At 35.7% G+C, this 16,204-nt stretch overlaps 1 protein-coding gene across 1 annotated transcript in view; it reads right to left on the reverse strand.

Annotated features, from left to right (window-relative positions):
- LOC106059782 (receptor-type tyrosine-protein phosphatase T-like) overlaps positions 1-16,204 on the reverse strand; it is an 80,079-nt gene that overhangs the window by 12,130 nt on the left and 51,745 nt on the right. The window contains exons 14-23 of the mRNA XM_056029044.1: positions 11,707-11,825; positions 9,934-10,097; positions 9,672-9,759; positions 8,050-8,126; positions 6,520-6,556; positions 6,254-6,351; positions 6,011-6,130; positions 5,447-5,592; positions 1,981-2,116; positions 806-952 (exon numbers count right to left, since the gene is read on the reverse strand). Of these exons, the coding sequence (XP_055885019.1) occupies positions 806-952; positions 1,981-2,116; positions 5,447-5,592; positions 6,011-6,130; positions 6,254-6,351; positions 6,520-6,556; positions 8,050-8,126; positions 9,672-9,759; positions 9,934-10,097; positions 11,707-11,825 (1,132 nt within the window). The remainder of the gene's footprint in view (positions 1-805; positions 953-1,980; positions 2,117-5,446; positions 5,593-6,010; positions 6,131-6,253; positions 6,352-6,519; positions 6,557-8,049; positions 8,127-9,671; positions 9,760-9,933; positions 10,098-11,706; positions 11,826-16,204) is intronic.

Genomic DNA, 16,204 nt, shown 5'->3' on the forward strand with positions numbered 1-16,204 from the left:
ATAAAGTGAGAGAGAGAGAGTAAGAGAGAGAATGAGAGAGATAAAGAGAGAGAGTGAGAGGGAGAAAGAGAGAGAGAGAGTGAGAGAGAGAGTGAGAGAGAGAGTAAGAGAGAGAGTGAGAGAGAGAGTGAGAGAGAGTGAGAGAGTGATAGAGAGAGAGTGGGAGAGTGAGACAGAGAGAGTGAGAGAGTGATAGAGAGAGAGTGGGAGAGTGAGAGAGAGAGAGTGAGAGAGAGAGTGAGAGAGAGAGTGAGATATAGAGAGAGGAAGAGAAAGTTAGGAGATGCAACGAAGAAAGAGAGAGAGAAACGAGGTAGGGTAAGAGAGGAAGAAAGCAGAAGAAAAGATTAAGGAGAAGATGAAAAAAACAAATAAGCAAACATGTAATAACAAAATATACTTATCACTGTAATATCAGTGTTGTCAATAGAAATGTCGTTACCATGGGAACCCCATAGAAAACGTCCCATGGTATAGGATTAGATGGTACACCACACATTTCTACTTCCCATGGTAGTCAATGATACTAATAGTCATACTTAGATAATACTTTTGAGTGTTCACGTTAATAAAGTGAATAAATATTTTCATTTCGCATATCTCTTTAAGTCCTATGTAGTAGACACAAGACCTAAACGTTCATAAATTTAATAATTTTATCTGAACTGTTTTGCAAATCAATATCATTATGGGAATCCCATGGATTGGACATGCATAAATTGCCATGAAATTGGATGTGATAGAAACAGATGTCCCATGCACAACACTTTGTTATAAAAATAAATAATAGTGTAAAAGACATTACCTTAAACTCTTCATTCAACGGCGTCTGTTTAGACAACGGTTTCCCGTCTAGAAGTTTAAGTCGCTGCATAAAAGCCGCAGCCGTGACCGTTGTTCCCATGCACACAATGGCGGCTAGTCCAGCTCTGTGCAGAAACTCATATTGTTCCTGCAAAACAAGAAATACGCGTAAAAAAATATGCTATAGAATTCTAATATTTTGCTGCACTTCTCGAGAGACTTCTATTCTGACAAAAGAGGCTAATTCTTGATATACAGATGGGGTCAAAGGTTGGGCATCTGTTATCACCAGGCGCCGTTGTATTTTCACCCTTCTTTCTACTGCTGTTGTGTATGCCATCTGCAAAACGGGACCATTTCTTTATGCTCGCTCTCTATGTGGATCTGTCCAGTGCCTTTTTTTCTTAACATTAAGTGTCAATTTTGAAGATCTTTATGTCGCGTTTGTATACATCAGTGTACGTTAAGAGTGGATGGCCAGATAGAATATGTTTCATCAATACACATATAGAGCATGGAGCTTTTCTATGTTCTTAGAATCGGTTCTACATTAGATAGAATAAGATTCACTGTGAACAAAAATGTGTGTTTCACCAACAGCTGTCTCATTTGAATTCTTTATTCTCTTATCTCTATCTCTTCTTCCTCGTTCTCTCTTATATTCTTCCTTCACCATCTTCTCCACTCTCTCTCTCCCTATATATATATCTTCGTTTTCTATTCTCTTATCTCAATTTCTTTCATATGATACCTCCTCCCTCCCTATTATAATAATTGCGCTCTGAGCATGCTAAAAGCATTATATAAAAGATGTAATAATAATAATAAAATTGAATTCACGCTTGTCCAAGACCAAACTGATTTTAAAAATGGAAAATCTTGCACTTTGTTTATATATAAAACACTGCTACATAAAGTTAATAATTCTGATTATATTGCAGTTGGATTTATTATATTATGTTTTTAAATATATATATTTTTTTATTTTTGTGTGTGAACCCACTTGCAAAGTTATCTCCCTTTGACTGGGCTGAAATTGAATGGGTTAATATCTACTTGTCTACTTGCATATACGATGCAGTTAATTCCCAGCAGATGCAGTTGATTTCCATTACATACATTGCTCTATCATTGAAACTTATAGTTTACTTAACAATTCGAAAGCTAAATACTCACTGCTGTCTGGACCATAAACATTCTGTCTTTTCTCAAGTTATTCACTGTATTGAAAAAATCCACTTTGCCTGTGGCCTCGGCTTGCTGCATTATATTGTGAAGTGCTATAAATGTCCCAGTTCTGCCAACTCCAGCGCTAGAAATATAAGTATTGTATAAATTAGAATGATATAATGAGATATGGTGGCAATTATACAGGTTTGTGGTTTGGGGGGGGAGTGTTTGTATAAAATGGAGTGAGAGACAGAGAAAGAGACAGAGAGAGACAGAGAGAGACAGAGAAAGACACACAGAGAGACGAGAATAACAGAGAGAGACAGAGAAAGACAGACAGAGAGACAGAGAAGGACACAGAGAGAGACGAGAATAACAGAGAGAGACAGAGAAAGACAGAGAGAGACAGAGAAGGACACAGAGAGAGACAGAAAGACAGACAGAGACAGAGAAGGACACGGAGAGAGACAGAAAGACAGAGAGAGACAGAGAAAGACAGAGAGAGAGAGACAAGAAAAGAGAAAGCTAGAGAGAGACAGATAAAGACAGAGAGAGACAAAAAAAAAAGAGAAAGCTAGAGAGAGACAGAGAAAGACTGAAAAAGACAGAGAGAGACAAAGAAAGACAGAGAGAGAGACAGAGAATAACAGAGAAAAACAGAGAAGGAGAGACAGATAAAGACACAAAAAGACAGACAGAGAAAGACAGAGAAAGACAAAGAGAGAAAGACAGAGAGAGAGAGACAAAAAAAAAAGAGAAAGCTAGAGAGAGACAGAGAAAGACAGAGAGAGAGACAAAAAAAAGAGAAAGCTAGAGAGAGACAGAGAAAGACAGAGACAGACAGAGAAAGACAGAGAAAGAGAGACAGATAAAGACACAGAAAGAGAGAGAAAGACTGAGAGAGAGACAGAGAGAGAGTGGCATAGAGAGAGAAACAGAGGCAGAGAGAGTGACAGAGAGAGTGACAGAGAGAGAGTCAGGCAGAGAGAGAGAGAGATAGAGACACAGAGAGAGAAACATTAAAAAAGAGACAGACAGACAAAGAGCGAGAGAAAGATGGACAGATAGATAGAGAGTGAGAGAGAGAGATTAAACATAGAATCAAACTTCTTATAAGTAATACTTTGCTTACGTTGGAACAAAAATATGAGTCTTTAGTCCATGTAGTGAACACTTTAATGTTGTTTTGTTTGTCTGGTTAAGATACTATTAGATACTTTATGTTCCCTTTCTGTGCCAATGCGACTATGGATCATCTCTAATGAGAAATGAGATGAAAGCCAGCTCTTTTGCTAAGGACAGAACGATGACGTCTACATAGGAACTCCTCCCTCTCCATGCAGTGATGTGTCCAAAGTGCCAAGGGAAGTGCTAATGCAGGTTGGAATCAGCAGCATGGCAGGTAATGCCAAGATGTAGCACTGAGGTCTGCACCTGCCTAAAGATCTCCATCTGCTGAGTTGTTTATGAGTAACGAATCTCAAAGAATTTCCCATGTTTATTTATAGCCACATGGTATCAGAATTTCTGAAATCTCCAATGTGGTAGCCTTCAGTGAAGTCCAGTAGGGCGTCGGCGCCGTAGGGGCCATTATCCCGTTGGTGGCTAGAAAGGCTTTTATCCAACTACCAGGCCTGGACATGGGGCTCTTCACCCATGTCCTGTCTGAGGGCTCCCAACGGTAGGCGGCCATATCTGTTGACTGGGCCAGACCGGGCCGTGCCGCGTACACAGCACACCGTCCCCGTTCCTGGGTCCCACTCGCTACAAGTGGCAGAGAACAGCGCTAACTGCGAGGACCTTGTCACATATTCCTATACTGTAACGCCACTGTTCCGTGCAAGGACCGCCGCTCCAGCTAACGGGACACTGATGACGGTCCCCTTTGTGGAACGGCGTGGCGGACTTTTTGGACTGGGTTCCGGGCGTTCTTTCCATCCCAACCCCCGAGTGAGAGAAAACAAACAAAAGCTCACCCAGGGAAGCCCGGCCGGGCCTGGTTCGCTACTCGTACTTAGCCTATCTAGTTTTCACTACTAGACGTTTCCACCGGAGGCGCCACACTAAGGCGACGGGTATCTGCAATTTCTCCGGAATGTGGGTAGCCAGCCAAGGCAAGTAAGCTTCTCTTGCCAGCAGAGTAGTGGTTTGGGCGCCTGTTGTTTGACTTTGTCCTTTCTCCTGTCAGTGATAATCTGAGCTACCGTGTGAAGGCCAAGATTTCGTTCGGTTTTTTTAGATGCTATTTTAGATGCTTGTCATTGAAAACATTTCTACGTTTATGGACTACCAATATCGCCTTCAGCTAAAACAAACTAACGGAACCGTTAATATAACTGATATGTAACTAAATTATTTTCCCATTAAAGTAATAAAACATCAAGGACTATTATAAGTTTGGAGTCAAAAAGCTCTAGACCAGTGACGCCCAACCTTACTCGTCCTGCGGGCCATTTTAATTTACAACACTCGCGTCGCGGGCCACATCAACGAAAAGATACAAACACGAATTGAAATTAACCTGAAACTATTTGATTAGAAGCCAGTGGATCTAGTACCCGTAGGTTAACAATCTTTTCTTCACGTCTCAAATCAAGAATGCCGCCATATTTGTTTCATAATGCCGTTTATATGTTGTTGTTTTTTTTAAACAACTCCACTTTCTTTATAAACAAACATGTTGGTTAATCATGTTCTACAAATAATGATCCGTTCACTTTTCCTAGCAGATCTCCATTCAGAAATGTTAAAGAAAGGTCATGGGACCAATCCATTCGAGAACAAATGAGGGGCCTAATGTAGGTAAAGATACATTTTTCAACCTTTTTTTTTTCTGTGGAAAAAAAAAAAGGGGGGGGGGGATTTTCTATACTTTGTGCCGACGTATCGGCGGGCCGGATGGAACCACTTCTCGGGCCGGATCTGGCCCGCGGGCCATATTTTGGGCATCACTGCTCTAGACAAAACATTACAAATTAAAATCTTAATAGAATCTGCTTTTTTATTCATTGTAGGCCAATGTTTAAAACGTTAAAACGAAAACTTTGGGCTACGATTATATTTCTCCAAAACTACTAACCACAAACTTGCCGGTAAAGATAGTATAATAAAAAGGGTTGATGAAGAAATAGCATTAACAAGCAAAATATAAAAGTTAAAGGAAAGTTTTTTTGGTTACATTTTTCTATAATGTAGATGTTATTTCCATTTCCCTTTTTTTAATATTAAACAAAATAATTAATTATGAATAACTAATTGACTATTTGGTTAATTAAAAAAAAGATTCATGTGTTAATTTCGCTAATAAATAATAATGAAAAGTTCAACTGGATCCGAGAATGGGTGTGGGAGAAATAACGTGCTCAAACTTTTTACCAGACAGAGTGAGTTGATATAAGCTTTGTAAAATACATATATTTTTTGTTTTGTTTATCAATCATGTAAATATGAATACCTGCCAAAAGTGCCCTACCTGCAATGGACCACAACAGGTTCAGAAGTAGGAACTGTAAAGACTCTTTGCTCAAAGTCGACAAGACTCCATGACGCTGTAGGAACACTTTTGTCAGGCCAGGAAGTGAAATGGAACTGAGTGACTTGATGAGTTGTCTGACTTTTCTACGTAAAATATAAAGCTATTGTTAACATATTGTGTTGCTATAGTTGTGAGATTTCCTATCAAATTATTATGTTTTCTTGTAACATAATCTGAACCATTATCTTCAAATACAAAAACAAAATTTAATAAAATATTCAAAAACACACAAAGATAAAGGCACATTCCTCGTCCCATATGCTAGGACAAATTTGTACAAATGCTCCTTCTTCCCTAGTACTATTAGAGCATGGAGTGGGTTGCCTGTTGCGTGGCAGAATTTAGGCCATTGGTTAACATGTATGACTAAATGCATGACGCGTAGGACGTAATCATCTTCTTTTTTTGAAGTAACGTCTGTATTATATAAGATAAGATCACGTATTCTCTTATTGCTGTTCAATCAAACTATGTACTAAATACAGTCACGTGATTACCTACTTTGCACAGTTCTAGTTTTCGAATAGTGTATTCAGCATACGTTTGTGTTGAAATTAACTTGACTTTAATGTCTCCATAAGCCTTCGTATCGTCGTCCGGCCAATACTTTTCACATTTCACCTAAAAACACGGAATTTCATTTGTTAATGAATAATTGGTATCTAAAATATATGAACATGGTTCCAACATCTTATAACTTATTGTAAATAATTAATATTCTTTACAAATTTGCATCTCAGTCACCTTGCCATCTTCAATTAAGTTAGTAAGCATCACCACTTTCTCTGTATTCTGTTCCCATAGCATTCGTATAAAATCTTTAATTGTGTGTTCACTTGGCCCTGAAGCAATATGTGTAAAGAATAAGACAACACATACTAAATATGAATCAGTTCATCCTAATACTTGTATAAACAATTTTATGAATAGATTTCTTACAAATAAGTCCAAAAAAAAATTATTTTTATATGAAATGCTTTTCTATATATAGAATGTCAAAAGGAATCAACCTTGTGAAGCAATGAACTTGACGTCATTGTTGAAACCCTATAGAGAAAATACATTGATAATATAATTCACATTGTATATCGATAGCTAGGGCGTTTTTCTTGCTACAGATAATAAGCTTAAAAATATATACCTTTTGGTAGAAATAATAGGTGCGGTGGCTGAGTGGTTAAGTGCATGGCTTCCGAACCTGGGGTCCTGGGTTCGAATTTTGGTGAAAACTCGGATTTTGATTTTCGGGATTTCAGGGCTCTTCTGAGTCCACCCGAGTCTAATGTTTACCTAGCTTTAGTTGGGAAAAGTAAAGGCAGTAGGGAACATGACAACCTGCTAGTCAGCCGTTAGCCAAAGAAACAGATGACCTCAACACCATCTGTTCTGTGACGATCTGTCCGCTGAGCTAAAAAAGATCGACCTCAACAAAATACACAGAAAATTATTATTTTATTTTCGACATATTAACTCTTTCTCTCCTAACTGACGATACCAGCGTTGATTCCACCAGAATGTGGTAAATAATTACGGAGAGAAAGAGTTAAGCCCCGTGAAAAGCTGTGTACCTATCCCTAGACTATTTTCCCCCACCCCGTTTCTCTCATCACATTCACGTTCCTAAGCCACTCCAAATTTGCTATTCGCCAGATTGACCATCTGACCATCATTTCTTGTATTCTATATAAGTATCATGTCTATCAACTTTGTTGACTTAATCACTCGCGCCAGACCATCTCAGCTCCTTTTATATTGCGAGACAGCCGTCCTCTTTTGAGCGCACATCACGCTTGACCTCTGGACAGGTGTTCTCAAAACCTGTTTTGTATATAAATGGGAGGAGCTAATCTTGACCTGATACCACATTGCCTGTCATGACGAATCACTTGATCAATCTCTTGCTTTCATATCCAATCTTTTTTCCACCCTAGCAGCATACAAGTCTTCTTCAATTACGAGCAGTCCCAGCGTCCAACTATATGCCTTATAGATCGCTAGGTCTAAAGTAGTTTTAATTGGGTTAGAAATATTGGTAATGTTATAGCAACATATCCAAGTATTTAAACAGAACATAGAAATGAAATGTAATATTTAAAATATAATACTAAAATGAATCAGAGGCATCAACTTTGAATTAACAGTTTCCAGCGAAATGGTAGCTTTTAATTTATGCAAATAATCGTCATAACTTTAAAAAAAACCAGTCTAACTAAAAGATAAAACAATTTAAAAGATGCTCAAATTATATTCTTTAATTATACACAATATAATGAAGTAAAGTAAAAAAAAAGCCTTTAGAAAGAAAAATGTTAAGTTAACGTGGGTGTCATGTGGCCAACATAGCGACTAACCCATAAACTTTCCACAACTAATGTCAAGTAGCCAGTAGATTTGGGGGAACTCAGGGAACATTAAAAATCCCGAAAAGAAAAAAATTTAGTCTTCACCGAAATTCGAACCCAGTATTAATAATAATTCCGAACTGTCATGTATATTAATATAGAAACATTAAAAGTTTTGGTTTTTAATGTATATTTCACCTTGATGTATGACGCGTTAATATAATCCTGTTCATTATTTTCAGAGTTGATCTTAAGATGGACTCTTGAATGATCATCTGGCAAGTAGAAAACAAAACACTTGATTTATTATTATTATTATTATTATTATAGCTTTTATATAGCGCTACTTTTATGCTTATAGCATGCTCAGTGGGGGGGGGGGGGGAGGGGGAATCTAGGAGTTGGTTTTCCGTTCTGCCTTTCAGTAAACGCAACTCTGCCCGAGTCGGGTGTCGAACCTCGAGCCACCTTCTAGGTAGTTCAAGCGCACTTGGCCTCTCAACCACTCTTCCCACCATTAAACACAAATGTTAGAGAGAAAGAATAAGTTCTCTGCTAACAAAGCTTCTGACTAACACGCCATGTACCTGGCAGGTTACAGAGGCTATGGTCTGGTCTTAATCCTATTTACCAACAGAAAAATTAGAAATACTTGACGTTTGCAGTACCCAAATATTTAGGATACACACTACTCATGTTAGTCTAGTTAATACAAATTTTAACCCTCCCATCTTGTCAAATATTGCTGAAGGTAACCATTAAAACAACTCAAAATGAAAACGATAAAATTATCTCTGCAAATACGATGGCAAATTGTTTGCCTAACATTACTTTAGGTCGAGAGAAAAAAACAATAGGCAGAACAAAAGGATAGATAGATAGATAGATAGATAGATAGATAGATAGATAGATAGATAGATAGATAGATAAATAGATAGATAGATAGATAGATAGATAGATAGATAGATAGATAAATAGATAGATAGATAGATAGATAGATAGATAGATAGATAGATAAATAGATAGATAGATAGATAGATAGATAGATAGATAGATAAATAGATAGATAGATAGATAGATAGATAGATAGATAGATAGATAGATAGATAAATAGATAGATAGATAGATAGATAGATAGATAGATAGATAGATAGATAAATAGATAGATAGATAGATAGATAGATAGATAGATAGATAAATAGATAGATAGATAGATAGATAGATAGATAGATAGATAGATAGATAGATAGATAGATAGATAGATAAATAGATAGATAGATAGATAGATAGATAGATAGATAGATAGATAGATAAATAGATAGATAGATAGATAGATAGATAGATAGATAGATAGATAAATAGATAGATAGATAGATAGATAGATAGATAGATAAATAGATAGATAGATAGATAGATAGATAGATAGATAGATAGATAAATAGATAGATAGATAGATAGATAGATAGATAGATAGATAGATAGATAGATAAATAGATAGATAGATAGATAGATAGATAGATAGATAGATAGATAGATAGATAGATAGATAGATAGATAGATAGATAGATAGATAGATAGATAGATAGATGATAGAGAGAGAGAGAAAAAGAGAGAGAGAGTCTATAGAAGGAACCTAAATGTGTAGTTATTTGCTAAAGTTATAGTGTTTTTTCATCTGTATTGCAACACAGTAAACCAAATTTCAAGGATACATAATTAGAATTTGTGTTTTTATTTGTACATTGTAATTATTTATATATTTATAATTATTAAATGTATTATATTATAAGAATTATTTTCACTTTTAAGATAATACTTACAGGGGCAAATGTTTTTAAAGCGATTCTTATTTTTGTTGACTGCTTGCAGTCCGACCTCTGTTGTGACGTTGCTATTCTCTGGTAATGTCTAGAACATAAATGCAAAATACATAAATACTAAATGGGTTATATTATAAATATAATGTTTCGAGTGGGCTAAATCAACCTGAGATAGTCATCTAAGATGAATAAGACAAACCAATGTCATTTGACGACTCAATGCGGAAATTTACTAAATAATAATGTCATAATTTGTTATTACCTTAAATTGACTGATTAAGAAATCACTGGAAACCGTTGTCATAAACGAGTAGAGCTTATCAACTGGTATTGACGTATTGCCATCTGCTTTAGGATGCAGGTTTTGATAGGCTTCTGCCACTTTTGGCAATGGTGGACTGGATTTGTTTATGGTATTCTGTTTGTCTAAAAAAAATAAAGTATTGAAAATGGAATAGATTTTACAAGGTAACCAAGAAGGCATGAAAATGTATAGCTTTATCAAAACATTAAAAGCAGTCTAATGGGACTTTGAAAATGTAATCAAAATTAAATAGCAAACCAACGTAATTAAACAGGACACGGATCAGCACTGCTAAAAATAATGTTAGCATTAAGTGCAGAAATCAAATATTCGTCAGCCATGTATTATGTTCCGTTTATTGTGATACAGACTTTTCGTTAATGTGCGGAAAAAATGTTAAATTCTATAGTTTACGGGTTAACAAAAATGTCTTTAGTGCGGGGGCATTACCAGGTGCTTAGATGAAACGGGAAACTTAGGCAGCAGAAACAGATGACCTTTAACATTATCTGCCCTATAGACCAAAAGCAAAAAAAAAAAAAAAATAAAAAAGAATATGCAACGGGTGATTCAAAGATGGTTATTTTTGTTTAAAACTGTATTACTGGCCTTTGAAATGAGGGATGAAAAAATAGTATGCGATGTCGTTGTACTTCTGGCTGCTCCACTGAACAATATAAAAAAAAACTACTCAGGTCAAACTAACCAGAAATGCATTATGGTTATGCGCTTTTGGATATCAAGGTCCTAAGAAGTGTATGGTATATACTTGCACGCTTGGCACAAGATAAAGAGACCAAAAATATTTTTTTTTTTGTGGTGGGGATGTGTTTCATTAAAAAAGTGTGTGTATGGTGTTTGTGTGTGAATGGGGAGGGTGTCAAAGTCAAGACAGACGAGAAAATTACAACTGATGGGCCCTAGAAGAGCTTCTTCTTGCTTATATTATGGAGTTACGGGTCGTTCCATTTATGATTGCAATAAATGTGTTGGGAATGAAGAAGCGAGGTAATGCCTGCTCGTCTTTAAAAACAAAAAAAAAATAATTTCAATTGGTAATGTAATCATATATCGATATAGTACTTGACCTATAATTATTACGATATTATAATAAACCTGGTGATGACACAAAATGAGGGTAGTGGTGGGTGTAAAATGATGCAAATCGCTCCAGGCCAGCACTAGACGAGCGGTCAACCGTGACGGGTTGCAATGGTCAGCCACGACGAATTGGGAATAATCTGTGATTAAAGCTCAGGAGCGTCATGAGGGATATAGTCATTTGATCAACCAGAATGGTTGAGCGATGTTCCGTCCGGTTCTAGAAGACACTAGCGACCCTATATAAAGAGAGAAGGTGTCAGAGTCATGTCATTTCACGTTACCTCGCAACTTCATAAGTATGAGTCGAAGTCAGAGTCAAGAACCAGTCTAGATGAAGTCGGTCCGGTACAGAGAATCGAGTGCAAGTCAAGGAAGAGGTGGAGAGTTGATACAGCGTTACAGAGTTGATACGTCGGATTGTGAAGCTTTTGTACAGTCGATGATATGTTGTTGCCAGTAGTACAGTATTGACTGTGATTTATTGAACATATAAGAGTTTCGTTATTTTGGAGCCCTGAGTTGTCAAGTTCTTCAAGTTGGTGGTGTCGTGTGGTGCAGTTTGCAGAGAGCCTGAATAGAGAAATGTTACAATTTATAATATTTTCACCTTAACAAATGTTAACTTACTATTATCAACGAAATGAAAACTTGTTCCCTTAGCAAGCGGCGTGGAGTGTCTGGCAACATCGTGTCCTGGAGAAATCTGGGCTTGTTGTTCAACTGGTTTTTCATGGCGTTTTCTTCTCCTGGAGAACAAAGGAAATACTTTTTGCTATAAACATTTTAAAACAATAAAAACGGATTTTTTAATGACCTTAACATACACACAACTCTAGCATGGTGTGAACACATTATCACTACTTGTTACCACATGTAAGCAGATAAACTAATAAAGCTAGTCTTCATTAACATTTAAGGAGCTGTGCAGTATCCCACATAAGTTAAAAATTAATCTCGTGCATTTTCTCAAATCTTAATCAAATGTGCTGTCACGCAGCGCAATCTTTTGTACGATATTGGACAATGGAAAGCTCTAAAAAATTTTTTAAATTTTCCGGTTTTGTAATTTGACATATAAGCAGGGCCGATCCTACTGATTGCGGGGCCCTATGCGAAACCCATTTCGCGGGTGACAATCTGGGTTGGGATAATGAGGATAAGTGAAAAGTATGATTTTGTATTAGAAATAAAATCGTCTTTGCATTTTATTCATAAAAATCACGGTCAAATTAACTATATGAGCCATCTACAGTAAATAATAATTCTCCAACAAAAAGCCGAAAAAAAAATCAGATCTGCCTTTCAGATTTACCATCGACTAGCAAAATATATCTTTTGTTTTTTTTTAAGAGGTCTAGATAGATTTAAATCTATATTTATTTGCCAGTGCCTATTAAAGAGAATTAAGAATTTGAACTTCTTGTTTTTGGTTAAAATTCGGCTTATTATTACATTTGTATTAAATGAAAGCTGACAGTGCCGTTTTTTTTTAAATCGCGAGTAGGATTGGCGTTGTCCATATTGAATGACACCCCGAAATGACAATTTTGTCTGTTTTTAAGAAGATTTGCATCAGTTTTCAGAAGATTTTAATCATTTCAGATTTTCATGATTTTTTCTTATAATACGTTAAAATGGTTTAATTTAATAATTTACACCTAGAATTCGAGCGGGGCCTATGAAAGTTCGGGGCCCACTGCTGCCGAATAGGTTGCAGTGACACAGGAGCGGCCCTGAATGTAAGTAAGACTAATGTCAGGAATTGAAAAATGTTTTCTTATCAAGGTGGTCATGTGGTTACTATAACAAGCAATCATAATTACTTTTCTTCCAAACAGTAAAGGATTTAAAGAAAAAAAGAATAAACCTCAAATTTACCGTGGCAAAAACTTGAGAGTTTGGCTTGAAAAAATTCTGAAATTTAGCTCTAGGACAACACGCCTTGTAGTTATTTGAACCTACCTAATCACACTTATTTGATACTGAAATTGAAATTTTACCACTTATACTAGAATTGACCGAGAAACAGTATATTTAAAATGTACGTACTTGACATTTGAAATAGAAGCTTTAATGAATTGTTTAAATATCTTCAAAATATAATAAATAATTTGCTCATAGTAAACTAGCCACACTTTGAATTAATATCTTCAGACTCAGCTTCATGTTATAGTACTATTCTTAAAGGTTTTAGAGACGTAGTCTATATCAAGCCCTATAAGGTTTATCTTAGCAAATATAAAAATAAGTGTTATTGCAACTATTTGTTTTATTTTTAAAATGTGAAATAAAATATATAGACACTTTCAACGAGCTCCTTACAAATAACAATACATTTTTGTATGTTAAAAATTGACAAATGTATAAAAATCTCTCGGTAGTATTTTGTGTCTGGAGAGACGATCTTTCGTTTTGCAACTTGAATAAAAAAATAACTTGATATAAAACTAGTACATGAATTAGATATATTTTTCTCTTCTGTTATCTTTACCAGTGATGCCCAAAATACGGCCCGTGGGCCACATCTGGGCCGCGACGTCCCGCCGAAACGTTGGCATAAAGTGTATAAAAAAAAAATTATATTTCTCTGTTAGAATCTCACTTTTTTCCTTCATTGATTGATACCATCACCTTAAACATTTATACTTTATAAAATGTGACTCTGAATATAGAATCTACCAGGACAAGTGAAAGGATCTTTACTTTTTGTGTGGAACATGATAATAAGCCATATTAGTTTTATAACGAAAGTGTGTATTTTTTTTTTGCGTCACTATAAAACATATGACGACATTCTTGATTAGAGCCGAGAATAAAAGATTGTTACGCCTAGAAATTGGAGGAAATTTGAGAGTATTTACCAAACAGAGACGAAAATAGGTCGGTGGTAAAGCTCCAACATTGCTCTAAGTCAGTGGTTCCCAAACTTTTTTGTCTCGTAGACCCCTTGCCATGTTTTCTGATTTTCGGTAGACCCCCTGCTTAACTTATATTGCATTTTTACACATTCATAAACTAATTTTTTAAAACAAATTTCTAACAGCAGTGTATAAATTAATTAATTTGCCTTATGTATTATTGTACAAGTTTTCGCAAAGAGCAGTTTCTTATGTATTTCTTGAGCTTTCACATTTGGCTCAAATATTGGCCCTGCGGAGCTGTTTTCACTAACAGGAGAAGAGGCAAAGGTGAGTTACTGGTGCCTAAACCAGTAAGCTTCGGGCAGGAGGAACTCATTAGCCTTGGCTTGCAGCCCACCTAGACGAAGGAAAATAGAATCCAAACCTCTGCTGCTTTGCAGCTATACACCCAAACATGGGAAAGGTTTCGTGGATCAGCCCTGGGGAAAACTATAAAGCTGAAGACCATTAGGTAGTTTGCAGCTTTAATGCTCATCCCACCGATGTGCCCTTGAACTGTAGTGTTACTAAAAGAAATTCGTTTCATAATATTAGATGAAGGTTTGTGTAAAACAGTTTTTAAAACTACTTCAATATTTTATCTATAGTGTTTTTCGTATTCGGCTATAGGTATATAGATCTCGTAAGACGCTCACAAACCACCATCTTTTCTATATAATGTTGAAGAAAGATTTTGTAAGCCTATTCTGACATTTTTTTCTCACTTTTTCTATTTTTATCAGGGTGGCATCGTCTGAAATAATGCTCCAGTTTAATTGATTTCATATGGTTATAAAAAGGCTCTTATTATAGATAATCGTTTATTTAACAGGAAATAAGGAAATAAATCAAGATTTCTTTTTGTTAAATATTAGTTACATGTAGACAAAATTAACTATGTATATTAGTATTGTAATTAAATACAACTATTTTACTTTTGAATAATGGAACATATATTTATAACTAAGGTACAAATCATTTATAAGTGTTTGAAATAGTTACATTAATGGGGTGTGAAAATTAAAGTCATAGACCCCCATGAACATCTTATAGACCCCCAATTTACTTTTTCATTTTCGTAGACCCCTTGGAAGTCTTCGTAGACCCCTGGGGGTCTATATAGATCACTTTGGGAATCACTGCTCTATGTAGAGAAATGAAACCTTTTTCAAACGTTTAAAAAAATATGCTTCAAATTTCAAATTTTAGTACTAGGTCCACGGGTTTTGGTCATGTGGCCCGCGACAAGAGTGTCGGAAATTAAAATGAATCGCAGGTAAAATTAAGTTGGGAATCACTGATCTGCACTATTCTTTGCGTGTCTATTGTTAATTAAAAATAATTCAGAAGCCTCCAAATAGTATTATTTCTACTTTCTTCTTTTTACACTATATACAGTTGATTTCTTAAAAATAAAATCAATATACTAATATGTGTAACCTTTGTAATTTAAGACTAAACAATCCATCAAGTTGGTAGTTAGCCTATATATAACCTTTGTAACAGAAACACACTGTAGTTTTATTCTCTAGTATACAAATGCGGGGCCCTATACAAATGGATTTCGCGTGGTCTGGTTAGGGATAAGGATAATAAATATTGTATTAGAAAATACATTCGTCTTTATATTTTATTCATTCTTTACTGTTATGGCACGATTAGAAATTAATTATTCGTTTCGGAAATAGTGGCAATGACATGACAAGTAAACAAGGATAGGGTTTTAGAGATGGAACGAAATAGAAATCAACGTAAACAGACACTTTCAAGGAAAATGTTGGTACGGTAGAAATTATTAGCATTTTTATGAACGTATAGAGTTAGCAGACATTCGACTGTTCTCTTCGTTGCTATTAAACTTATATTGATTGTTCGGCCTTTTGACGGCGTTATAGGATTCTGCCATACGTTGAGTGTAGCCTCCATTTGGTTTATTTGCATTAGACACATCGGAAGAGCCTAACATTACTAAGTACAAAATCAGGATCAAACTTTACGAGCCTTGCAGGTATCGAAGTCATATAGTATATCATCAAAGTTCTGTTCCTTACATGGATCACCTTCAATAGAAAGAATCGCCAAATTGTTCAATCTATCTTCATGAATTGTTGACCTCAAGTAATTCATGATTAGTTTGAAGTACAAGAAAGCTTCTTACAACTGATGCAACAGTTTCGTGTATAGTTAAAAATACTTTTCAACAAAGTAGTTTGGGAAAGCAGTGT

The sequence above is a fragment of the Biomphalaria glabrata genome, chromosome 5, assembly GCF_947242115.1.
Source record: "Biomphalaria glabrata chromosome 5, xgBioGlab47.1, whole genome shotgun sequence".
Taxonomy (NCBI): Eukaryota; Metazoa; Mollusca; class Gastropoda; family Planorbidae; genus Biomphalaria; species Biomphalaria glabrata.